Source organism: Antechinus flavipes, chromosome 3, assembly GCF_016432865.1.
Source record: "Antechinus flavipes isolate AdamAnt ecotype Samford, QLD, Australia chromosome 3, AdamAnt_v2, whole genome shotgun sequence".
Classification (NCBI taxonomy): Eukaryota; Metazoa; Chordata; class Mammalia; order Dasyuromorphia; family Dasyuridae; genus Antechinus; species Antechinus flavipes.
Window position 1 is genome coordinate 510,745,380 of NC_067400.1, and position 27,498 is coordinate 510,772,877.

General features: G+C 41.6%; 1 protein-coding gene across 1 annotated transcript in view; it reads left to right on the forward strand.

Annotated features, from left to right (window-relative positions):
- Positions 1-27,498, forward strand: part of ZBTB16 (zinc finger and BTB domain containing 16) — a 239,738-nt gene that overhangs the window by 165,022 nt on the left and 47,218 nt on the right. The window contains exon 4 of the mRNA XM_051987006.1: positions 928-1,014. Coding sequence (XP_051842966.1) covers positions 928-1,014 — 87 coding nt within the window. The remainder of the gene's footprint in view (positions 1-927; positions 1,015-27,498) is intronic.

The window sequence follows — 27,498 nt, forward strand, 5'->3', positions numbered from 1 at the left end:
GAACTGTGAGCCCCTTTTAACCAAGTAGACATGGGAATTAAAAATGGTGCATTATGACATGGCTCTTCTCAGCAATATGAAGAGAGCCATTTGCATCCAGAGAGAGCACAGTGGGAACTGAATGTGGACTACAACATTTTTACTTTTTTATTGTTATTTGCTTGCATTTGTTTTCTTTCTCATTTTTTTCCTTTTTGATCTGATATTTCTTGTGCAACATGACATTTGTGGAAATATGTATAGAAGAATTGCACATGTTTAACATATATTGAATTACTTGCCATCTAGAGGAAGGAGTGGAGAGAAGGAAGGGAAAAAATTTGGAATACAAAGTGTTATGCATGTTGAAAATTATCCATGCATATATTTTGAAAATAAAAAGCTTTAATAAAAATGTTTTAAAATGGTGCTTCATAAGAATTTAAGGTAGATATTGATTCCTTAAGGGGAATGTTAAAAATTATCCATGTATATGTTTTGAAAATAAAAAGCCTTAATAAAAATTTTTTTAAATGGCATACCATAAGAATTTAAGGTAGTTATGGGTTCCTTAAGGGTGAATGTTGAAAATTATCCATGTATATATTTTGAAAATAAAAAGCCTTAATAAAAATTATTTTAAATGGTGCTTCATAAAAATTTAAGGTAGATATTGGTTCCTTAAGGGTGAATGTTGAAAATTATCCATGTATATGTTTTGAAAATAAAAAGCCTTAATACAATTTTTTTTAAATGGCGCACCATAAGAATTTTAGGTAGATATGGGTTCCTTAATTCATCCAGGATACAGGCACCCTACTTTCAGTAGCTACTCCCGCTATTGGAAGTGGTCAATAGTCCCATTCTGTACTTCTCCTTGCTGACCCTGTCCGTGGGCCCTGGATTCCTGGTGGCATGTGCTGTAATTCATTTTCCCTGTCTTTGCAGCTGGTGCCAAAGCCTTCGTCTGTGATCAGTGTGGGGCCCAGTTCTCCAAGGAGGATGCGCTGGAGACACACAGACAGACACACACAGGTGAGTTAACATCTCCATGCGTCTGCAGGGACGTCCCTGGTGGATCTTCCCGGCATCACAAGTGTGACTTCAGAGAGTAGGGGGTGATGTCTCTTGTCTTCCCCACTTCGGCCTTGACTTTGCCGCGGTCCCCTCGCATCGAGGGTCCCCTCGACTTGCCTTTCTAACTTTGCGACACTGACAGGGCCACGTGGAAGCACGTGGCAGGTGTTTATGTGGCAGAGATTTCACAAAGGTAGAGATTCTAGGGAGCATTGATTGGGAACTGGTTCCCTTAGATGTCATCTAGTCCAATCTCCTCATTTTATAGGTGAGAACATTGAGTGGTTAAACGAATTGCTTTTGGTCACAAAGACAGGAAATCAGAGCTAGAATTTGAACTCTGGTCTTCTCCCTTCATACCCAGCTTTCTTTCAGCTGCCCTAACTTTCTTTACTTGCCCTTACCTCTGAATTTGTCTAAACCTTTGAACCCCTGAGGAATTCACACAATATTGTAGGGCAAGTCCTGTGAATGAATGAAATGGATCAAGGAATAAAATCGATCATTCAGGAAGCATTTATAAGCACGTGCTGTGTGCGAGGCAGCGTGGATAAAATAGATGTTTGAATCAAACAGGGAGAAAGTGACCCTGACATTGCCTGGTCTTTTTCCCCAGTGCCTCCCCCAGGCCTGAGGGGCCTGCCATTCCGAAGGAAAGAGCTTTTGTAGCCCAAGTGCTTTCCCAGCACTAGGGCCATTCTCTAGGAAAGGCTGCATGGGAGGAAGAAACTGGTGGTCAAAGTCATTAACCCCAGGCGTCCCTAATGGGTCACCTTTTCTACCTGTCCATGCAAGTGGGAGAATCCCAAGCCCTTCCCCTAGGGAAGCCAGCCTGCTGAATTGTGAGCCCCATTTAACCAAGTGGGCTCAATCTGGTTCGTTGAAAAGGAAGTAAAGCTTGAAGAGGGTGAGCTGTCTGCAGAGGATGTGTGATACATTAGAAAGAGTAATAGACTTAAAATTAGCACACCTGAGCTCAAATCGGGTTCTGTCGTCTATAAACTACATAACCTTACACAAGATTTTTAACCTCTACTTCCTCTTGTAAAAATGGGGATAACACTTGTGTTATCTCTTAGAGGTGTCTGTAAAACATTTTCTAATTATAAAACACTACATTGACGTCAGCCGTTAAGACTTGGGAGAGGTAAAGGAGGAGGGCAATTATTATGTGGCTACATAGTCATAGATAAAGGTATCACTAATGCCCAAGTTTGGAAGAGTTATAGGAGCAACGTGGAGACTCGGTGGATAGAGTGCCACAAGTAGTCAGACCTGACTTCCAGTTCGGCCTCAGACACTGACTAGCTGTGTGACCCCGAGTGAGTCACTTTACCCAGTTTACCTCAGTTTCCTCCTTTGTAAAAAGAGAATAGCAAACACTCCATATCTTTGTCAAGAAAACCCCAAATAGGGTCATGAAGAGTACGGCCTGACTGAACTAATTGCACAACAACGAAAGATTTATAAGGCTAGTAAAGCAGAGCCCAAGTAGAAATAATCCATACATAATGATCTCCATGGGTGGCGTAGTGAATTAGTTTTAAAATCTAATATTTGTTTTATTCCATTTTTATTTTGCTAAGTAAAATATTTGCCAATTACAATTTAATCTGGATCATATCCATTTGAGAGACAATCTACAAGCCATGTGTTTGATGTCTGAATGATTTTAATAACCCCCACGTTGATCTTCCTGCTTTCAGATTTTTCCCTCTCTGACCTTCATGAGAATAGGAATTGTTTTTGTTCTTTTTATTTGTGTCTCTAGCACCTAGCACAGTGCCTGGAACATAGTGGGCATTGACTAACTCTTTGTGGATTGATTGATCATCCACTCATCTGCCAGAATCATCTGTGGGAGGCACAGGTTTTTACTAGCACAAGTGAGCACTTGTTCAAGGGTTTCTAAGCTAAAACACAAAGCCTCTCGGGTCAGCATTTCAGGCCCTCCATAATCTTTTGCCTACTTTTCTAGCCTTCTACCATTTTCTTTTCCAAACAGACTAGATTACTAGTTTCCCTCAACTCCTGTCTTCGACCTTTGTAGTCCTCCACAGGATATTCCCCATGCCTGGGAAGCACTCTCCATCTCCTAGGATCCCCAGATTTCGTCAAGACTGAACTCAAGTTCTTTCTTTTCCAGGAAACCTTCTTTGACCTCCTTCCCTAATAATTGTCAGTCTTCTCTCCAGGCATATGCTGGAACCAGCTGAACCAACTCCAGAGCAGATTGTTAAATTTTCAGTGTGAGCATTTACACTTAGGAAATCAGCATATGCTACAAATCAGGACTCAGTTTGTTGATTATCTAGATTTAAGAAAGTGAAGGAGAAAATGTTAATAATACAGATTCAACTTAAAAGTGTATAATACATAATTTCCCCCCCTGGAGAGCTGGTTGTTAAACATTTGCCAGCACATCCTTCATTCTCATTCTCTCCCCCTCCCTCCCACCTTCTCTCCTTCCCTTCTTTTCTTTCTTTCCCTCCCTCTCTTCTTCTTTCTCTTTCTTTCTTTCTTTCTTTCTTTTCTCCCTCCCTCTTTTTTCTCTCTTCCTTTTCTCCTTCCCTCTTTTTTCTCTCTTCCTTTTCTTTCTCTTTCCCTCTCTCTTCCTCTCTCCTCTTCTCTCATTCTCTCTCTGTGTCTGTCTGTCTCTCCTTCCCTCTTCTCTCTCTCCCCCCTCTCTTTTCCTTTCTCCCTATCTCTTCTCTTCTCTCTCTCTCTCTACTTTCTTCCTTTCCTCCTTCCTTCCCTTCTCTGTGTCTATCTGTCTATCTCTCCTCTCTCTCTCTTCTCAAGTTACTTTGTTTTATATTTTCCTGCATTTGTATTTATTCTCCCAGTAGACTCTAACCTCCCTGAAGGTAATAAGGACTCTGGTTTTCTCTTTATATCCCCCAGAACCAAGTGCAGTATCTTATAATTTAGAGGCTCTTAAATGAATAAATGGTAAATCTGAACAGAAGTGTCAATTTGCAGCCAACCAGGTGCTGGCAGAGCTTCTGAAGGCACAGTCCAAATCAGTTTGGAAATGTTTAATAAAATAAATGGGAACAACTAGGTGGCCCAGCTGATAGAGTGCTAGGACTGGAGTCAAAAAGACCTGAGTTCAAATCTCACCTTAGATACTTAGTAGCTACGTGACCCTGGACAAGTCACTTTATCCTGTCTGCCTCAGTTTCCTCCTCTGTAAAGGAGCCAGAGAAGGAAATGGCCAACCATTCCAGTATCTTTGCAAGAAAACCCCCAAATGGGGTCACAGAGAGTCAGATGTGACTGTAAAGCTACTGAAGTAGCAGCAAACAAAACAAAACAAAGAAAAACACAGTGCAACATAGAGAATGCTGATTTTTGTTTTCTGAGTCAGTGTGAGCCTTGAGTGTGACCCCTTTGGGCTGGAGCTCTGGCATTGCAGTCGCATCTGGTTTCTAGTCTCGGCTCTGCTACTTTATTAGCATTATGGCTTTTGACAGATCATGTCACTAATTTGGATCTCAGTTTATTGGACTGGGGAATTGGATTTGATGATCTCTAAGGTCCCCATGGGAACATTGGCTTCTCTATGGTCTGTGGAGTAACTAGCAAAGCTACTGAGAGGGTCATAGAGAAGAGCTCTCTAAAGGTCATTTTTTTCCATCTCTCGCCCCCTCCCCCAAGAAAAATTCTTTTCTGATAACTTTATAAAACACCTACTATGTGTCGCATGTAGCTTTAATAAATCTTTAATAGTCCTTTTTAAAGCATTTCTCCTTCTATTCTGGGCAATTGCTGCCAAGTTAGGTAGGTTAGCAGCAGCTAGGACGGGCAGGGAGGCCGGAATCAGGAAGACCTCCTAGCTGTGTGATCTAGCTGTCAGATCTAGTCATCTGACCAGTGTTTGCTGCCTCAATTTCCTCATCTGTAAAATAGGGATAATAACAGCACCTACCTTCTAGGGTTGTTGTGAAGAACAAATGACATCGTATTCTGGGTTTTTAAAAAAAATACTTAGGCCAGCCCCTAATAAGTGCCATGTAAATGTTAGCTGTGATCATCATTAGTTACGCTGACCAGCACGGTGGCCATTACATGCTTTGTTGAGACCGAGACATGTCAGGGTGAAAAATGTCTCCGGTTTCTGTGCAGCCGGGCTAACGGTTCAGAATCTCGCCCCCGGCCCCCCCATCCCATGCCTTCTCACCAGCCCTGGCGAGCCAGGTCAGTGTGAGCCGGGCCAGGCCCCAGGCTGCAGGCTGGCACTCTCCGAAGCTGTTTATTGTTGGGCCGCGCTTGGGTTTTGTTGCTGCACTCGGGTTTTCTGTTTTGGTACAGCAAAGACTTTGAGGAGATAAACAGAGATCATTTTACACCTTTTCTATTATGACAAATACATATTGCGAAACATTGCCGCTTCCCAAATGTTTGTGTTGCAGAGTGGCGAGGAATTAACAGCTATGCAGCTCCCTCAGAAGCATGTACTTCATTTACACATCAGAATTTTTTTTGCACTGTTCAGTAAAATAAAACTGAGAAGAAGGGAAAAAAAATCTTGCATATCCCCTCCTTCCCGTCCCCCCCTTCTTTCCCAGCACACTCCTTGTGTTCTATATCAGGAGTGTCTTAAATTAGTAAGTAGTTCTTTTAGTCCTGATAAACTGATAAATACCATTAATGGCTTAATTTATACTCTGAGCTTGAAATTTGACACATGGACACTATCTTGGCTCGGGAAACATAACTGGTTGTGTGCCAGAGGTTTTAATGACCGATCAGTAATATAAATTGCTGCATCACTGAACAGAAATAGCTTCTCTGTGTCATTTGATCTGGAAACTTCTCTGGCCAGGCAGCAGTTAATAAATTTTAAAATAATTACCCCCTTTATTCAAAGTCAAACTAATTAGGAGTGGGTTTTACAAATCATAATGTTGTTCGAACCACTGTACGTTGCCATTTGGGACCCAGGCAAGAGATCAGGCCCCCAGACAACAGAGCAGATTGGGGGACATTAATTAGAGGGCAGCCTGGTGGCTGAGGGGGAGGGGAGGGAGGGAGGATTCAGCCTGACCATGGGGAGGGAGGAGGGAACTAGGGCATTTTGGAGGACCTGCGGAAGACCCTTTGGCTGCTGTTTTTGACTTGTGGGAATGTATAAGAACACGCCGCTTCCTGTTGGTTTTGGGGTGGCGGGGCTCCTGGTTGAAGGGACAATCTTGGTATATGAAATTAGACCACTGTTAGAGGCTGGGATATTTTTCCCCTGGAGAACCCCTAATCTTCTTCCTGAAAGCATCCAGATGGAGGACTGGGCCTGGAGTCAGAACTACCTAAGTTCAAAGCCTATTATCTTATAATAAGATAAAATTTGAACTTAAGTTCAAATTTAGTGACTGTAGGTAGGTCACTTAAGCTTTGTCTGCCTCAGTTTCCTCAACTATAAAATGGGTGTGATAATAATACCTCCAGCCCAGGATTGTTGTGAGGGTCAAATGAGATAATATCTGGTTTTTTTTTTTGGGGGGGTATTTAGTACAGTACCTAGCACTTAGATGGCACCTTTAGTGTTCTTAACCTTTTTTGTTACGGACCCCTTCTGAGAAAGAGGTTTTTAATTGCATAAAATAAAATATATAGGATTGTAAAGAAAAATAATTAAACTGAAATATGGTTGTCAAGATATTTTTAATGTATTTACAGACTCTAGGTTAAGAACCCCTACATTAGAGGATTTTGTCAGTTTGGGGGAAAGAGAGGAATGGGGTGATTTAAAAGACATATTTAGGTTAAGAACCTCTGCATTAGAGGAATTTGTCAATTGTGGGGAAAAAGGGAGGAATGGGGTGATTTAAAAGACATATTTGGCATATGGATTAACAGGAGTAGTAATAATACTGATCCTACAGACCTGAGGTCAGAGAGTGAAACCCAGACTCCCCAATATTCCCTTGAAGGATTGCATCATTGACTTTCAGTGGGACCCATTCCCCCTCCTGAGTTAGGGAGCAATCCCTAGCCCCTGCTGTCAATCCCTGAGAATGAAAGGGAATAAATCACAAGTGAAATGCCCAGCTGCTGCTTTTTCTTCCAGTTGTCAGGGTGGTTACAGCATGGGGTTCTCGAGGCAGAGTCCCTATGGAAACTGTGCCCTCTCATCAGGCAGAGGATCCAAACGTACCTTCTTGTATGTATGGGCCAAACAAGGCCTCTGTGGAGGTACAGGTGCTCCATGCACTGTGGAAGGGCCGAGACAGAATAAAGAAATACAAAACAAGAAAAAATAAGGCCCGCTGAGTATCACTGATGACCTTGGAAAAAATCTCTCAGAGCAGGGCTAGGATGTTTATTTGAAAGCTCAGGGCCCAGAATGTCTGAGGACACCAGAGAGGAGCTGCTCTCCTGCCAAGCTCTAGAGCCAGCCTGGGCTCAGGAGACAGAAAAGATGGGTGGGGTAGCAGGCTGGGAGTTAATCAGGTTTTTGTCTGCACCTCGAGCACCAGGCTTGGGCTTTTCAGTTAAGCATCAAGAGTGAACCCTGGTGAGCTGAGAAATTGATAGTTTCCTGCCAGGGCTTCAGCTCACCTGTACTGCTGCTGCCATGGACTGGAGACTGGCTCCTGCAGCAGCTTTCAACCCAAGTTAAGTCAAGCAGCTTTTATTCAGCACTTATTATGTGCCAGGCGTACAAAGGAAGGCAAAAACAGGGACCCTTCCCATTCTCTCCCCACCCTACCCCACTCAGCTGCTATTGCCTCTTCTCCAAATTTGTATTAATTTGTAAATATTTTTAATTAAAACCGGGACCTTTCCTAGTCTCATCCTACCTTACCCCATCCCAGCTACTAGTTATTGCCCCTTCTCCAAATTTGTATTAATTTGTAAATATTTTTAATTAAAACCGGGACCTTTCCTAGTCTCATCCTACCTTACCCTATCCCAGCTACTAGTTATTGCCTCTTCTCCAAATTTGTATTAATTTGTAAGTATTTTTAATTAAAACTGAGACTTTTCCTATTCTTACCCCGCCTTACCCTACCCCAGCTGCTATTGCCTCTTCTCTAAATTTGTAAATATTTCAAATTAACTTACATGTTACATGTTCTTTCCCTTTTTGGGTGATGGTGGTGGGAGGGACTGTTTACTCTTTTGTCTCATTATTCCTAGTACATGCCTGACTTTATAGGCACTTAATGAATGCTTGTTAATTGATTGATTGATTGATGAGTGTTCTAAAAAACAACACTGGTATCCTGACAAATGTCATTTCTCTCAGCCTTTGGCTGAAGCCCAGACTAAGGTGACCTGGAAGGGTTTAAGTCCAAGCACTATGTCAGCTCCAGGACTAATGGCTCTGGGCGGGTCGAGGCCGGGGTAGGAGGAGATTTGCCCGAGTGCCCAGGATCTAGCCCTCCCAGAGATGCTCATGGCCAGCCCTAGTCTCCAGGAGCGTGCGGGTCGATAATAAGATAGAAGGCTGATACAGATTAGGGCAGCCCAGGGCTTTGCCCACAAGCACAGACACTACACTCCTACATAGTTAATGCTTCATGCCTTGTCTTCCCTCCCCGCCCCAGCCTAAAACAAATCAGCTTTTAGCTTCTCGTGGTGGAAAGAAGTTTATTCAGTAGCCATTGGGATTCTCCTTAGACTTGGGTTTCTTGGATTGAGTCTCCATTTTGCAGATTAGGCCCAGAGAGAGTAATTGGCTTGTTTGTCACTAAAAGATCTGGAACTAGAATCCACAGGTTCTGCTTTTTGGATCAGAACTTTCTTACTGGGACCCACGCAGCTTCCTTCCTCTTGCGTAAAATGAGAGGACTTGGCCTGGGATACGTGGCCCACCATTCTTGTACATTATCACAAAACCAGATTTTTTTCAGTGACCTGAGAAGAGGTTGTTTTGTTTCCAAATTCCAGCGTTGCAGAGGGAGTCATTCCACTCAGTTAAGGTTCTTATTGGCCTTCTGTTGGATGGACCCTCGGCTGGGGATGGTGACGTGTTGGGGCCACCCCTTGCCCTCTCTTGTCCATCCTAATTGAGGATTGGAGGTCACGCTGGGTGCATCGATCCGGCCCGGCTCTTCCCACCTTCAGCACATACCACACAGTGATGCATTTATTCTCTGAAGGAGTGGAGTGTTAACAACAGCTCCCACAGCCTTCCTCCCGCTCTTGGCCCTTCTCACTTTTTAGACATGTTAATGGTGCTTGAAAGAAGTCTTTAAAAATGAACTTGGGATGGGAAGCTGAAGCCCTCGTGACTCTCCCTGGGGTGGGGGTGCTAGGAGAGGGGAGCATCAGCTACAGGACAGTGCACCCCGAGGGCTGCCCATGAGTCCTGCAGCTCAGAGGCCTTGCAGAGGAGGATGAATTGGAAAGGGTGTTCAGCTGAGCTGGCCTGGGTCCTACAGCAATAGGAAACTCAGCAACTGTTTTGGCTCATCTTCCCAGCACTGGCCGCCTGGTGCCTGATCCTGGAAGAGGTAGGAGCAGCGAGAAAGGAAATAACTTAACCGTCTTAAAATCATACAAGAAAAGTGAAGGATCCTTGAGGGCCCGTCCGAAGGGTGTAATGCAGTGGGAGAGTGGGAAGGGCTAGGGAGGGAGGAAGGGGCAATGGTAGACCAGCGGCCTAGACAAATGCATTCTGTATAGGTTGGAGTGACTTTTTATAAATATCAGAGGTGATTTGTCTAGGATTTCTCCTGATGTGCCAAGGAATTTAACATGAGAAAGCTTGAGATGGAGAAATGTTGAAAAACGTCATAGACTCTTGGGAAACAGAATCATGTGCTGATATTTGTACAGTCGATTCACTAGCATAGCTTTACTCCTGACCTAATTTCATGCTGTTACTATAAAGGCATGTTTGAAGCCTAATATAGAGTTTTATTTTCCTAGCACATGTTTTGCAGCTCTGTTGGGGCTGCTTGTGGAGAATTGGGAAGGGTCAGCTCAGCTGTTACCTGCTATACCAGGGGAGTCACCTTTTTCCATTATGAACCACCCAGAAAACCCCCTGCTCCCCCTATCGCCTTCTCCTCTTCCCTTTCAAAGCTAAATTTCTAGGTTCCCTACTTTTCAGCCTAATTTCAGAGATCCCAAACTCTCATTGTCCCCTTCTGGAGGTGCTTGGGAAGGGGATCTTAAGTGGCGCAAAAGGTGAGAAAGATTGGGAAAAAACAGATTAAACTTCCCAGTTGACTTGCCTGCTAAAGGAACTTAATAATGTTTGTAGAAGAAATTCAAAATGGATGTGTCTGGCTATAGTTCCATTGGAACAGTAAAAAGATTGACCCAGAATGAGCAGTCTTCTAAGGGCCCTTTGAATTATGACAATATCTGAGTCTAGTCTTGGCTTTGCTACTGTATAATCTGAGCAAGTACTGAACCAGCTCTCGTTTGTCTCATCTGTAAGAGGAGAGAGTTGGAGTTCATGATTTCTGAGATCTCTTTTAAGTCGGAAGCAATGAATCTAGCATCAGCTCAGCTCCTCATTCTCTGTCTTTGGGCAAAGCATTTCACTTTTTTTGGTCTTCTCAATTTCCAATGTATAAAATCAAGGGTTTGGACAAAGATCTCTGAAGTTTCTTCTAGCACATTCATTCTGATTTCTAGGCAAAGTTTGGGTTTCTCCTACTTTATTTGTAATTTCTGTGTTTCTTTTAAGAGTGTTTGGTACCCACTCTTCCTTTCTCTCCCTGGAGAAAGAATCATAGATTTGGAGTTGAAAGGGAAATTTAACAGATGATAAAACTGAGGCCAAAAGAAACCCCTTATCAGATCTGCCCAGAGTTACATGATTTTTGTAAATGTGATTCAATCTCAGGTCTTCCTGACGTGAAGTTCATTGCTCAACCCATTATTCTGCCTTTTCCATTTCATAGGTAAATTGCAGGGACCAAGAGAGATTACACGAAGAGTAAGTCTTCCTAGGTCCAAGATGCTTGTTTTTAAGCAACTGAATATAGTGTTCTAACACAATACCGAACACTGAGAGTTGGAATTGATGGACACTTCCATTCTTATAGATATCCACACTTGTAAAAGTAGATGCAGATAGAGAGTAGTTTTTGCTCACAGCAGAACAAGATCTTTATTCCTGTCATCACTGTCTTCCCCCATACTTTCCCAATATTCATCCTGGAGTCTCAGAGAATGAGAGAGAAGAGTAGGACCTCTTTCAGAAAATCAGAGCAGGAAACAAGAGGAAGGAGCCAATGGAGTTGAGTTGCTCCACCATCTGCCTTATATAAATTTATACTATTCTCACTTAGGCCTTCACTTCTCTGTGGAATTCCTGGAATAACTAGAACACATAAAATACTTTTTTCCCTGGTTGATGGTCCATACTCTTTATCACAAGATTTGAAGCAGCTATTCTGAAGACCCTAGACCATTCTTATTTCTGAAAAGAAGACTTTTACCTTCTAGTTTTCTGACAAAATAGAAGCAATACACAGTGAACTCCTTCTTACTTAAAACCTTTCTATATAATCACTTTTTCTTTCTCTCCTCCTTTTTATAGTTTGTAGTTTTGTAGTAAAAAAGAGGACCCTTGATCTCTTCTCCTCTCATCTCTTCAAGTCTCCTCCCCTCAATCATTCATCTCATATTACTCTCAACCCACAAAATCCTTCCTTTGACCCAACCATTCCCTCAAGCAAAAGCTTATATCTCTTCTCCCTTTCCCAGCTATGCTTTTAAAATGAGTCAACAATTCTGGTCCCTTACCTCCATTTCTCTTTCCAAGAATAGAGAGAATAATTGGACTTCTACCTCTCCCACTGCCTCTAAATCTCCAAGGTTATCAGAGCCTTCTTCTTAAGTGTTCTTTTCTCAGTTCTCATCTACCTTGACTCTTGGTGGCTTTGAATGCTATCTGCCATCCTCTTTTCTATTGCATGACTTCTTATTTAATTAATTTCCCTCATTCTATCCTCTCCCTTCTCTAGCTTATTCTCCATACAGCTATCAGATTAATAATCCTAAAATACATATTTTACATGAAATTCATTCACCTACAGTCCTTAGGAGCCTTATTGTTCAGTTGTTTAGTTTGATCTGTACCCAACTCTTCTTGACCCCTTTAAGGGTTTTCTTGGCAAAGACACTGGAGTGGTTTGCCATTTCCTTCTCAGCTCATTTTACAGATGAGAAAACTGAGGCAGACAGGTGAAGTGACTTGTCCAGGCTAGTAAGTGTCTGAGGTGGGATTTGAACTGGCCTGATATTCCATCCAGTGTGCTACTTATCTACCCTTGGAGCTTTAGCTTTCTTCAAAGCCCAGCTTGTGTTATCTCCTATAGGAGTCTTTTCCAGACTCCTACCCATCTGTTAGTGCCCCCTATTACTTCCTATTTGCTTTGTATATGTTTCTATATTCTTATGCATGTACATAGTGTTTTCCCTGATAGAATGTACATTTCTTGAGGGCAGGGACTCTCATTTTTATTTTTTGCCCATACACAATGGGTTTTTTGTAAGTGCTTGTTGATTAATTGCTTTAACCTACTCCTTTACTCAAGAATCTTGAGGTGTTCCCTATTGCCTGTAAGATAAATTACAGCTTCTTCATTGAGTCATTGAATATCCTTCATAATCTGGCTGCAGCCTACCTTCTTATACTTTACATTCTAATCAGACTGCCTATTTGCTGTTCCCTGAACTCATATGTCCTTGCCTTGATTTCTTTATTTCCAAACACTTCCCCATTTCCCCTCCATTCCCTTAATCTCTCTCTTGGCTCTTCATTTTCAGTTTCTTACTACTGCCCCATCTTCCTGATTTTCTTAATCCCAGTTGACAACTCCCATCCCATCTGCATTCTATTCTTCCCAATCTCCAGCTACCATCTATGCTTTCTTTTCAATTCCCCCATCACCTTAGCTGGGATTCCTTGCTCCTTGGTCATCCCCCCATTCTTTTACCCCATCTTCTTCCTCCTCTCCCACGTTAACACCCACCCTGCTGCCCTTGATGACAAGAAAGGAGTTAATAAAAACCAATGTGTAACTGAAACTTGCAAAGCCATAAATCGCCTTGTTTTTTCTAGGATGTTGGTAGCATTTTGATTTAATAGTTGGACAAACACAAGGGCCTATTTTATTCAGAGTTTACAGGCCTCAAGGCTGTTATTCCTCCAAATTTAATAGCGTTGAAATTGCAGGGTTTGTTATAATTTGCCTATCGCTTTCTGCTCTACCATTGATGTTTATTGTCAGCGGGATGGAATCTCAATCCGACTCACTTAGATAACATGTCTGTTAAACATTTAGATAATTGTACCATCATTAACTTGTCACATTATTTTAGAGATTCAAAACAGTACCAGGGTAAGTAGAGGTACCGGAAAGGGGGAAAATGTGCGCTTACACACACACACACACACACACACACACACACACACACACACACACACACACACCTCTCTGTCCCCAGTTCTGCAACCAGAAGAGAAGCAGCTGATTTAATCCCTTCAGTGTTTGACCTGTCGAGTCTCTCTGGGGGACACATGGATACAGCCGCATCCCCAGGCCTTCCAAGAACTATGTGATGAAGGTGACCTAGGGGAGACATTCTCTTTGGGGTGAGGAGCCGGGTCTGAAAAGATCGGGTCTTAGTCCCCATGTTTGCTGTTCCCTCTTTGAGTGAAGGGTCTGTGTGTCTGGGGGTGTATAGGAATCGATGTTGCATTGATAAGGAAACCCTTGATAGCATTTGTTTTTTCTGTCTCTCATGTGGCCATCTGGAAGGAAGTTAAAGGGCATCTTGCTTAAACCTTTCATTTTATGGCTAAGGAAATTGAAAACCAGAGGGGTAAAAAATCACTGAATCATGGTCCCAAAGCCAGATCTGCTGCAGGATGTTCAAGTTGAATAGAGATTATCTATCTACTTACCATATGACCCTGTCATGTGAGTTTTTTTATTTTTGTTTGAAAAAAGTTGCAGGACATTTTAAGATGAGACTTGAGAGGATGCAGACTTAGACTCACAAGACTTGGATTCAGATTCTGACAGTGCCGTTTACTGTACCTGGGTGGCCTTAAGTAAGAGACTTGACTGTCTCTAAGTTTCCATTTCCTCATCTGTAAATCAAGGGGATTAGACTAGATTACTTAGAGAGGTTCCTTCCATTGCTGAATCATTGGATCTGTGATCCAAGGAGAGGGCAGGGGAAGGGAAGAGGGAGGGGAGGAGATGGGAGGAAGAGGAGTATAAACTCTCCAAACACAGATGACTCAGTTTACAAGCCTCAAAGTGATCACATGTCCAATAAAGAGCTTACTGAATCAAGAACCGCCCTCAGGTTGTGATTTGACATTGTACAGAGGTTGGAGCAATCTTTCTCAGCTGGGGATGAGGAAGGGGAAATAGTCAGCAAGGGGAAATGGTCAGGAAGGCAGATTTTAATTAGATAGACACGGAGGGCCACAAGTCTCCAGGCTGGGGCATGGACTCTCAGAGACAGGAGGAGTTCTGGAGAGAGTGGTAGATACTAAATGTCATGGTCTTTCACAAAAATTGCACTTTCTATCTCATTCTGTCCAAGTTTTTCTGGGGAGTTTCAACAATCAAATTCAATAATTCATTCACCAAGAATTCATCAACCAACATTTACTTACATATGAGGATCTTTGCTAAGAACACAGAGACAATCCCTAAAACAAAGGTGCTTCTTTATCATCTTTATAACATCTAAAGTATCTCCCTGCCTCGAGGGGCTCCTTCTCACTCCATTCCATGCTCTCAGCTGCCAAAGTCATTTTTCTAAAGAGCAGGTTTTACCATATCGCCCCCTCTCCAATAACTGCCAATGGCTCCCGGCCTGTGACTTCTAGGACTGGATAAACTGCTCTGGCATCTGAAGCTCTTTATAACCTGGCCTCTTCCTGATGTCCTGCTCTTCTTAGGCTTACCTTGTCTCAGCCACACTGACTTTCTTCTTTCCTGGACCAGCACACTCCATTATCTCCCTCCGCTTTTACATGGGCAGCCCCCCATTCCTCAGAATGCTTTTCCTCTTCATGTCCACTTCAGAGCTTCCTGGGCTTTTTTCAAAACTCTGCTCACTTCTTATCTTCTGCAGGTGGTCTTGCCCAGTTCTCCTGCCTGCTAGTGCTCCTGTCTTGGAGATTAACTTTGATCTCTCTCCTTCCTTTCCTTTCCCTCTCCTTCTCCCTTTCCCTCTCCCTCTCCTTTTTCTCACCCTCTCCCTCCCTCTTTCCCTCTCTCTATTTCTCTATTTCTCTTTATCTCTCTCTCTCTCTCTCTGTCTGTCTCACACCCACACCCACCCACATACATACACAATCTCTCTCCTTTTCCCTTCTTCCCTTAATCTCTCCCCCCCCTCTTCCTCTCTTTTCTCTCTTTTTTATTCTTTATCTCAATCTCTCTCCCTCTCCCTTTCTCCCTTCTTTTTTCCTCCCTCTCTTTCCCTCTCTCAATTTCCCTCTTTCTCTTTCTGCCCTCTTTCCCTTTCTCATTTTCTCTCTCACTTTCTCCCTCCCTCCCTGCCTGCCCTCCCTGTCTCTCTGTCTCTGTCTCCAGTGTCTCCCTCTTACAGAGATGGGGTCCTGTCTCAGCTCTGATATTTCTTATTTATAAGACGTTGGACAGATCACTTAACTTTCTCAGTTTCTTCATATGTAAAATGAAGAGTAGACTTTTAAGGTGGTCCCTCATTTTGAATCTCTGCCACATCTTACCTTTCCATGTACCTGGTCCTCCTGAGCCACCCTTAAGCTAGCCTGCTTTTCACCACAGTTTTGTTCTTTTGCTTTAATTAGACTGAGTAGAAAATGAAGAGCCTGATTTTTCTCCATCTTCATCAGGGGCAGCTCTGTGGGTGCAGTGGGCACATAGAATGGAAGATGTGAATAATTCTAAAATCATGGGGTTAAGATTTCTCTGACTGTACTGTAAATAATGCATATTCAGGGTGGGGGGAACGATGACAAACAATATAAATATTTTATAGACTGTAGGCTAAATAATGTATATATTTAGAAATGCAACTTAAATATTTCATACAGAGCAGTGCATATCCCCAGCTTAGAGTTTTAGTTGTGTTGTTGAGACCCACAGAGGGGTCCTAAGCTGTAACGATGGGAGAAGGAATACTTAGGGGATGTCTAGGAGAATGAATGTGTGAGGATGGATGTGGAAGGAAGTAAAATTTCCTTCATCTAAAACTCAAACAACTAGAAAATTCTGAAAATATTTTCTCCTGTTTTGGCACATTCTAGGTTCTTATAGGAAAAGAGACAAATTATAAGTAAACAAGCTGACATGAGGGATTTGTTTTAAAAAGCAACTTTCAGAAGATGCTATAAGCCAGTATTGATTCAGCACAATCTCCTTTTATCTTCTACAGTTATAGGACAGGATTATTCATTCATTTATTTGTCAATGAATGAATGAATGAAAAAACATTGATTAAGAGCTTTCTATTACCAAGTGGCTAGATGGTGCAATATATAGCAATGGGGCTGGAGTCGGGGAGGTTTGGGTTGAGATATGGCTTCAGGTACTTACTGTGTGACCTTGAGCAAGTCATTTAACTCTATTTGCCTTAGTTTCCTCATCTGTAAAATGAGTTGGAGAAGGAGATGGCAAAACACTCCAGTATCTCTGCCAAGAAAGTAAGGTTATACAGAGTTGGACAGAACTGAAACAACTGAATAGCAGCCAAGAGTTTGTTTCAGGTACTGTGCTAAGTTTTGGTGATACAAATACATGCAGCCCAAACAGTTTCTGCCCTCTAGGAGCTTACATTTTTATGGAGGAAGATAGCAGATGAAGGGGAAGTTGAAAGAGGTGGGAAGGAAGACCTAGATGTTGCATGGTTTGGAACTGGCCTACTTCTGGAGGTAAAGCCAGTTCACTGAGACATCCCATCACTTAATTCTGACATTATCTGTCTATAAGATAAATAGGGCCAGGAGTAGGCAGCTCTTTAGCAGCATTATACAGGTGGGCTTCTATTTGAGGTTTAGGAATGCTCAACTACAACATGGTACCCTACTTCTGGCCAAGATAAGATGAAAGCCCACAATCCCAGAAACAAATAATGGGAATTAATGTTCCTGAAATTCAACACAAAAAGATGAAGTTCTGCTTATTATGCTTCCAGTAATATATTTTATCATATTTGTGATTGTTTGAAAACTTGTATTTCCTAGATGGAAATATATAGGAACTCTTAGTTAGGTAGGCTGATTATTATTTATTATTATTATTATTATTCAGGTAGGATAATTAACCAAACACCCCATTTCCCAGTGGTTGGGAATGATATATTCCTAATTGCCATCAATCTGACTCTTGGAATATTCTCACTTTAGATATCACCCAACTTTAAGCCTCTGCTTCTCTTGTATAGACCTTCGGGGCAGAGGTCTTGTGCCTCCTGGATCACTGTCCCATCCCAACTTTTGACTTATAGGGAATTGCCCCAGAAGAAAACTCGGTTCTGGAGCAAGTGAACAAAAGAGAATGGGGACCTGTTGCCTTCATGCCCATTCATGAATATTGTCCACGGGCAGGGAATAAATGTAAATTGCAAGAGAGTGAAATGGTTCTGATATCAAGAACCATTGACAGATAATGACAGATAATGTCTCCTGATATCAAGGAGAATTTGCAGACTCAGAGACACTAATAGGAGCAGTTAACAGGGAAGTTATGGAATGGGCTTCCTCAGAGCTCCTGGTAACAGCTTGGTCAGCTTTCACCTAGATTTAGAGAGCCTGTTATCCTCAGTCAGCCATCTCAGCTCAGTGCAGTGAGGTCCTCACTGTAGAGAAGGTTACTCTTTGGATGGAGATGGGAATATATGGCTGCTGAGATCTTCTCTGTCTTGGAAATTCTGTCATGGTTCTTTCATTTGAGTTTACCTTCATAAAAGATAGTACTATACGTGTTTGTATGTGCATAAATATCCCCCTCCACCCTTGGCTATTATCTTCCAGGTTGCCATGTTAGGGGACCTTCTAGAACAGGAACTCTTAAACCTGAAGTCTAAGAATTTGTTTAAAAATATTTTTATGGCTATATTTCAGCATCATTGGTTTCCTGAGTAATCCTATATATTTTATTGAAGGCATTTAAAAACATTGTCAGAAGAGGTCTCTGTCTATGAACAGAAAGTCTAGAAATTGAATAAAGCCAGTTCACTGAGACTCGTCCCATTATCACTTAACTCTGGCATGATCTGTCAATGAGATAAATAGGGCCAACTGGGCAGGAGTAGGCAGCTCGTTAGTAGGTGGGCTTCTACTTGAGGTGAAGGAAGGCTCAACTACAACATGCATTAACTCCCCTCAAATGCTTCATCCCTCTGGTTTTTAAAAAGCAGCCTTAAATTACCCTGGCATGGATTCTGTCAATATAAAGTTATTATAAAATAAAATATATATAAAAAAGGAAGTAAAAAAATAAAAATAAAAGCAGCCTTCCCACCAACCACCTACCTCTTGGATAGTATTTGGGCAAAACAATAGCAGAGAAGATACATTGGATTAATTTGGACAGTATGGGCCTTCCTTGGGATCAGATATAGTGTCACAATTGAAACTTAAAATTAATTAAAGGTGGAAGCATCGACCTGGATTAAGCTGAAACTTGCAGAGCCAAGAAAGACTTCTTGGTAAAAGTGGGTCTGGGAAGAAGTAAGAAAAGGATATAGGTGGTTGTTGTTGCTTTTGTTTGAAAGCTTTAGAATTTCTTTTTCTTAACAGCACAAGAAGTTACATGGAGCATAAAGTCTATAGATTTGGGTCAGACCCAATATACTCCTTTCCCTGCACCCCCTCCCCCATATGTGAAGATCCATTTCAGATTGGAAATGACTTTGTCTCCCAGTGCCCGTTGTCAGATAGGATGCACGTTTCCCCCAACCAAACAAATATAAAATGTTTCCAGCCTCTGCCGCCAATTTTCTATTACTGTTTCACAGGACTCCAGAGAGTTTTAAGATAGCAATTTGATTAAGCTTATGGGGAAGATCCCATCAGATAGCATTCTTTTTCTGCAGATAGAGATAATGTGCCCAAGTATTAAGTATGTTTTAAAGGTAATTATCTTTTCCATATTCATTTTAGTTACAGGAATTGAAAAGGGAAACTCTGCATCAGAACTGGGTCCACTGGGCCCAGAGGGCCAGGTTAACACTGGCTCCATGTCCCTGAGGAAAAACACTCAGATTGTTCTGAGGGAGCAGGTGGCAAGTGCTTTTGAGTTTGAAGTGGTTTGAGGAGTGTTGGGGAAGAAGGGCCATATGGCTCTTCCATTTCTTCTCAATCTGATCCCATGGATGGTTGAAGCCCCTAGGCCTCCCCTTCAGGGACGTTGGCCAACCTCCTTGCCCTCAGCTTCTCCAGCCCTGTTGGTGATCTGTCCCACAAGAGGGGCCACATGGGTCCTTGCCCAGTAGAACTGCAGATTCATTTTCAGGGTCTTTGTGGGCTTTCTTTCCTCTCCATTCTGTCATTTGGTGATCTCCTGGCTTCCCCTGAGTTTAATTGTTAACACTTTGTGGAAAAGTCCCAGATCTGATCTAGCTATAGTCTTTCCTGAATTCTAATCCCGTCAACCGCTGTCTATAGGACATTTCCAACTAGGTGACCCAGAGACATAGGAAACTCATTATGTCCAAAACAGAGAATTTTAAACACCCCCTTTTTACTCCCCAAACCCACCTCTCTTGGGCACTCTTCCCTGTTTCTGCTGATGGTACTGCATCTTTCCAGCACATACTGCCATCTTCCATTCTCCCAGCTTTGAATTGCTGGCAGTATTCTCAGCTCTTATTCTCCCTTACCTCACATGTCTAATCAGTTGCCAAATCTTGTCCTTTCCCCATCCGGAAGATCTTTATTAACTATCACTTTCCATTCACAAAGGCTCAACCAATGGGCCTTATTACTTTTGCAACTGCCTCTCAAATGGTCTCCTTTCCTCAGTACTTATCCCAGTCTAACTAGATCTGAACCACTTAACAAACTCCAGGGGCTCTCCTTTGCTTTTAGGATAAAACATGAACTTCTCCATTTGGCCCTCACAACCTGACCCTTTGTCATACGTTACCTATGTGCCAGGTACTGTGCTGATAAGCATCTTCCAATTACTGTCTCATTTGGTCCTCATGATGACTCTGGGAGGTAAGCATTATTATTATCCCCATTTATAGGTGAAGGCAACCAACTTCCCCTGAACTCAGTGTTTGTTGGATTGAATAAAATCATTGCATTTCTTAGTCCGTTGTGCTGTGTGTATATATATATATATATATATATATATATTATATATATATATATATATATATTATATATATATATACACATATATATATATGTTATTCTATTCCTCTTTAGTTCAGTGGATAGTATACTAGACTTGATGTTATCATTATTGTTATCAATTATTGTGATTTTTATTATTACAATTAATTGGGTGAACCTGGGCAAATCATTTAATGTCTTGGAGACTTATCAGATGTAAAATGAAAAAATAAAAGCACCAACCACTGGGATTGTGAGCCTTAAATGAGATAATGCATGTAAAATACTTTTAGTCTATATAAATGCCAGCCATTATTATCTTTATTTCCCACTTTTTTTTTTCCTTTCCCAAATGAGAATCACTGGTATCCAGGATTTTTGGAGATATGTAGGAAGACAAAACAGAAACCCTGGCCAACTGTGGTCCAAAGAACCTTTGCATTTCCAGCAGCCTAGAGGGGCCTCTCTTTGGACCCAGCCGCTGGGAGAAAGCCTATTGTTTCTCTGCTTGCACTTTGACCCCCCTGGGCAGAGGCAAGCTGGCTATTGTTGACATTTAGACCATCAGCCCTGGAAAGGCAACTCGGCTTTGCTCAGTGGCTCTCCTTTTTATTTGGGGTGTAAACTCTTCCTCAAATGGAAGACCTGGCACCAAGGTGGAAATGAGCAAAGAGTAGCTTACCTGGGAAGAGGGGAAAAAATCCGACTCCTGCCTTTTAAAGTGGGGAGAAGTATAGATCCTCTTGGTAGTAAGGCAATTTCAGCTCTTGCCACTTAACTCTTTCCTATCTTCCAGTTAAGAATAGTTTACTCCCAGTTCAGAGGCATTCCCTCCCCACAGTGACAGACAACTCTGGAGGCTCTCTTTGCTCCTGAGGTTCCTGTATGTCTGCAACGGCTTCCTTGAGTAGTTATTGCGAGACTTTCTTTGCTTTCCTCCCTACTCTGGGGTTAGGGTTAGTGTTTTCAGTTCATGGATAACTAAGTTACCTGAGCTGCTGCTTCTGTTTGCTCCTATGTAACACTGCCTGGTCAGTTACTATTCTTTAAAAAAGAAATTTTTAAAAAATGTAAGTTTCAATTTTGGATGAAGGGGAAAAGAGATGGAAGGTTAGTTCTTGAAAGAAAAAAAATTTTTAAGTGCCACTGTATATTCCCTGTCGTTCAGACTTAACAATAAAGTACCCAAAGCCAGCTGCCAGTAACTGAGGTGTACTGGTCAAATGAACGCAGGGCTGGGTCTCCAGCGCCCAGTGTTCACATTCAATTTTCCTGAGTAAATACTATTTCTTCAGTGAGGAGAAAAGCCCTCTTGCTAAGCTACAGAAAAATCTCCCTTGTGCTTTAATACTGGATGAAGCGGATTAGTGTGGCCATATTTAACCTCTGACCCCAACACAAAAGCATTATCAAATTTAGTTACCAAGAACCTCTCCCCTCCCCCCTGCTCCCTCACCCATTCTATTTATTGGACTAGTTTTGAATCTTGGTAAAATTCTTTGGATATTCAGGATTTGTTTTGGAGACATTCTCAGTGTGGGGTTAGCCAGCTTTCTGAGTCCTGGATGAAGAGACAGAGATGAACACCCATCGATCTCATACAATGTACAAGATTGTTTTCTTGTAGTTTTGAGTGTATTTGCTGTTTAAGGTTTTTTAAATCTCTAAGAAGAGCTAGGTGATGTAGTGAATAGAGCAATGTGGACCGCAAGTCAAAAACACTCATTTTCCTGGGTTCCAATCTGGCTTCAGACACTTATTAGCTGTGTGAGCCTGGGAGAATCACTTAATCCTGTTTGCCTCAGTTTCCTCATCTGTAAAATAAAGAGAAGGAAACAATAAAACCATTCCACTATCCATGCCAAGAAAAATCCCAAATGGCTCACAAAGAGTTAGGGTAACTTACAACAGTAAGCTTCTAAACTTACCCATATCTCAGTTGTTGCAAAAATGTATCTCTGGTATGGGTAGGTATTTTTTCCCTTTTTATCAGGACCTTTAATGGCTGTCGGCTCAGAAAAAAGATATCTCTATTTCTGCCTTATTTGTATACACTTATCTATTAACAAGTATTTAAAAAGGACTTACTCTGTGCCAGTGCTAGAGATGCAAATGCAAAGAATAAGCCAGCTCTACTTAGATTCTATTGGGGGACACAATATTTATATGTTGTAAATTTACATAAATAGATGTACAGTATAAATATAAATATACAATATAATACATATTATGCAATATTGTATGTAATTGTATTATATAGAGAGAGTTTTTTTAATTGCATAATATACAATATAAATATAAAGTCACTTTGGGAGGGAGGTCACCAGAGACCTGGAGGGAGCAGGAAAGGCTTCATGCAGAAGCTGGCGCACCAGCCTTGGCGTGACCTAGAAAGGCGTTGCCTTTTCACAGAATCGGAAGAGATCAATGGAGACGTACATCTAGTATCACCCCTTTTCTTATAGATGAAGACACAGAGCCCCGGAGAGACACAGTCATTTGTCCTCAATCACAAAGCTTATCAGAAGTAGAGGCGCGACTGGAATATCTGACTTAGCAGTCAGAACCACTCTGTTGACCATCTATTCAATCATCTTCATCCTATGAGGGAGGAAACGGTCTTAGAGAAGTTGAATAACTTGTGGAAAGCTGTGGACAACAATGTTGATGTCGGAAGCTGGACCCTTGGGTTCCCAGGTCCATGAAGGCCTGGAATTGTGGACCTCGGATTAAGTCCCAGCCCCAGCTCCCCTCCCCGGCCTTCCCACTCCCACCCACAGGCTGTCCATTGCAACCTTTTCCTTCTTTATTTGGAACCTTCTTCCCTGTTCATTCCTGGGGCTTTCCCTGTTTGGTTCGGGTCAGTTTCTCAACAGAAGAATCAGTAAGTCAGTGGAGAATCTATCAGTGAGCCCAGATTGCAGTGGGAAATTGGGAGGGAAAAGCCCTTTATAAGCTGGTGATGAAAGCTGTAAAACTAGATGGTCAAGGATCTGGCCATACCCGGTTCAGGATTATAGCTTGCCCCTGGAATGCCGAGGGGGCCTCTTAAGAAACCAGTGTCTATTTACAGTGTATCTCTCATAAACTCCAGCGCTGGGCAAGGGCAGGGGGACTCGCCCTCCTGGCTTGTGATTGATTATCTGGTATTTATGCCATTGAGGACTTGTCAGCGGTTTGGGGTCAAAGGGTCATCTCATGTGTCTTGCCGCCAATCCACCTCCCTTTGTACAGTGTGGTCCGGGTGAGCCGTGCACAAAATAGCTTTTTCTTTTCCTTGGGAAAAAGGGGAGGGGAGTGGGGGTTAGTGTCAATGAAATTTTTTTCCAGCCTTTTCTGAATAGTGTCCTTTTAATTCTAAAGAACTTTTAATTAAAAGTAGCAGGAAAATTCATCTTGAGAAGGTTTAACTTACCTTAACAGTCACTTTAATGTCCTGAGATGCTAGGAGTGCCTTTAAAAAAAAAAAAAAAAAAAAGACAATACACAACTCCTACTATAAAGGTTTTGTTGTTTTTATCCTTCTCCTACTCTTTGACATCTTTTAAAGTTTTCCTCAAATAAGTTCCTTTCCATTGAGCTAATTCCAAGCCCACATGGATAGGAAGAAAGTAGACTGAGCTGTTCTCCCTCTTTAAAAAAAATACTGATTTTTTTTACATTACAAAATTGCAGAATTGCCTGTGTTCTTTAAGATATCTCTTATAGCAAAATAAAAATAATTGAATAAAACTGAGCTCATCAGAAACTGCATGCAGTATTTTACAACTGTTAGCAGTCCCTACCTCTGTTTTTTAAGCTTTTTTTTAAATTAGCAGAAATGTATTTTCTCTGCCTCTCACCCTGTCGCAAGAAATGAAAAACAAATTTCATGTAACCAAGTATGCATAATTAAGCAAAAACAAACTCGGTGATTATTTTTTAAAAAGTCTCCTTTGGCACCTCTGAATCTATCAGTTTTCTGTCATGCTAATAATGCTAAGTTCTCTGAAAACATGGATAGTTATTGTATTGGTCATAATTCTTAGAACTTTGAGCTGTTTATCTTTGCAGTGTTGTTATCTAAGTTGTTCTCTTAGTTCTGTTTATTTCATTTTTCCTTCAATTTTTAAGTCCTCAAAATTGCTTCTCTTATTTTTACTGACGTTCCCATATTAATTTTTAGTTTTATTATTTTTATTCTACATCAGGTCATATGAAAATTGCCAATTTTTTTTGGAAATCTATTTCCTCACTTTTTAAAGCATAATAACATTTCATTACCACCCTCTTATACTATGACTTATTCATCCCTTCTTCAGTTTATGAACATCCCTTTAGTTTCCAGTTTTTTATGCCCACTCCATAAAGCTTCTCCCTGTCTGTCTTTCCCTCCCCACTGCCCCTTCTGTCTCTGTCTCTTTCTTTTTGCCTCTGTCTTTCTCTCTCTACCCACATATACATTTGTACAGATAGGACTATTTTTTTTCCCTGTAGAAGAAAGCTTGAAACTTTTTTTTTTTTTAAGTAGAAAAGCCAAAGAATGTTAGTGTATCTTGTGAAGAAACTAAGACCTCCCTAAAGTTTGTGATTTGCCTGAGGCTGTGGAGCTCAGCCGGCAACCTTCAGAGAAAGAGTGTCAGTCCTGTGTTTTTCCCAGGCCTGGGGGAACTGAGTATGATGTGGAGATTAGCTGGGACCAGTTGTTGGAAAGCCTTAAGTGCCAGGCTGAGCAGTTTAAACCTGATTTGGTGTGGATGGTATGGAGTTACCCCTCTACTTTAAGTGATTCTGGATCTCTGAGGTTAACAGCGTCCAGTTAACTTTAATTTATATTTTAAGCATCAAAATACTGAAAAGAATTGCCTTTTATGCCCTCTAATGAGAGCTATAAAAACAAGTGGTGATTCTAATTTTATGAATGATCTTTTATTACTTTACCTGATAACCAGCAATTGTCCTATGCAAAAGACACATAAATTCAGCCTGGGATGGGACAGATTCAACAACAGCAACAACAACTTGATTAAAATTCAGTCGGGTGTTTGCTGCCTGATCAGTCCTGAGGTTGGGCTGTTACTCTTTCCTCTTGTTGACTAGGCCCAATGCCAGAAGTTTGGGGGTTATCCCAGGTCTGCCAGACCAGGGCCTTTGCAGAACTTATCTGGGGGAGCCCGCTTTTGCAGACTTTGGGAATTTGCAAGAAGTTGCATCGAGAATGTGCAGTCAGATCGTCCTAACTTTGATCCATTTGGGAGTTGTGATTTCACCCAGATGTTTGCAGCTGTGTATATTTAGAGGTTCTTATATGGGACAGAAGAAAGCATTTTCCCCCAACTCACAGAAAACTTGACAACCATTTACTTAAGGTTGAACATACTTTTTACACACACACACACACACACACACACACGACTATCATGTAGACATTTTTATTGCAATCAAGCAATCTGCAAGCTTTATTAAGTACTTACTATGTGATAGGCATTGAATGGATGATTTGGGGGATACAACTCCCCTCCCCATGAAACCGTTTCTGTTCTCAGGGAACTTATGTCCTATTGAAAGAGACAACCTGCTTGTATAGAATATACAAATCATGCTGAATAAATATGTTCAGAATAAATGCAAGGTACCTTGGGGGGTGTGAATTACTAGCTGGGATCAGGAAAGGTTTGCTATAGCATATGAGTGGAATCTTGAAGGAAGTAAAGCATTCTTTAGCACAAAATATGGTCTTCATAAATGTATTTTGAATGAATGAATTATAATGGGGCAAGAGGAAATGAGATTAAAAGGCAGCAGGGGGGGATTTATACTGCGAAGGATTTTTTAAGGGCAGAAGTAAATATTGATATCTTTAATTTTTACATCAGAGAAGTCTTCCCAGGATCTTTCCTCCTATGGAGTGTCCCTCATAACAAAGATTTTTTAAGAAAATAGGTCAAAGAAGAAATAAGAAAGAAAAAAGCAATCAATATGTAAGAAAAGTCTGAAAATTATATGTAGTTTTCCTAATTCATAGACCTAGACTGGGAAGAAATTATAAAATTGTGAGAGACTGTGTCTTCCTTCTCCTCTGTGTATTTATTTCTGGTTGTTGTTACTTAACCACTATTTATATTTATTTATAATTTGAGAAGTAGTATTGTTCAGAGACCTAAACCACTTCCAAATCTGGGGGTTCTTTCATTCTTTGTCCATGGCCCTGGTTGACAAAGATTGTGGGTCATGCATCTAGATGTAGAAACAAGGGTGAGGATTCCCAATGGAGGAGGAAGCCTTGGAAACAGAGCTGGGTGGGTGGGAGGCTCAGGGAGCCAGTGCTAGGTCCAGGAAGGGCACACCCTGCTAAGCCGGAGTCTAGACCTGATAGCTGATAAAAGGTGGAGATGAGGGTTGTGGTTTAGATTTGTTACCAGCTCCCCTTGCTGTTTTATCTCCACTGGGAACAGAGTGACATCTCCCAGGGCTTCCTTGTAGGGTTGCTGAGTTGTGAACAGAACAGAATTAAGGGCACTCAGCTCTCTCCTCCCCCCTTTCTTCACTCTCTCAGTAGGGAACCCAGTCGGGCTGTGGGGTAATTGTAGAGAGATGCTTCTGGGAGGGGGTGGGAAGGAAGCAGAAGCAGACTGGAATACTGGTTCACATTGATAAACCAAAGTGGATTCCTCTGTTGTCATACAAACCCCAGCCCCAAACAAAAATTACTTGGTGCGTAATGTTTTATTTACTTAAAGTTACATGTTCTCCTCTTGAAGAACATAACATCTTAGCAAAACATAAGGTTTAGAAAGGACCCAGGGACTATCTAGTCGAACCCCCTTGTTTTATAGATTAGGATAAGGTCCAAAGAACTGAAGTGACTTGATTTGCTAAGCATGTCACCTAAGTAAGCAAGCACTTATCAGAGGTGGTGTTTTAACCTACGTCTTTTATCTTCAGAACCAGTTCATCTTCCACTTTAGGATGCTATCATACACAATCCCTTATTTCCCCTGCTTTTTGCAAATCATAGTATTCACTTTGGTCTTGGAATAGTAGGCAAAACTACAAGAGAAAACAATGTTTATCATTATGAAATGTCCAGAAGTTCTAAAAATGATCCAGGCCGAGGAATTAAAGCGATCTCATTTTTGTCTTTATATTTCCAGTTCTAGGTATAGTGCCTGAAACCTGGTAGGTATTTTTGTTTA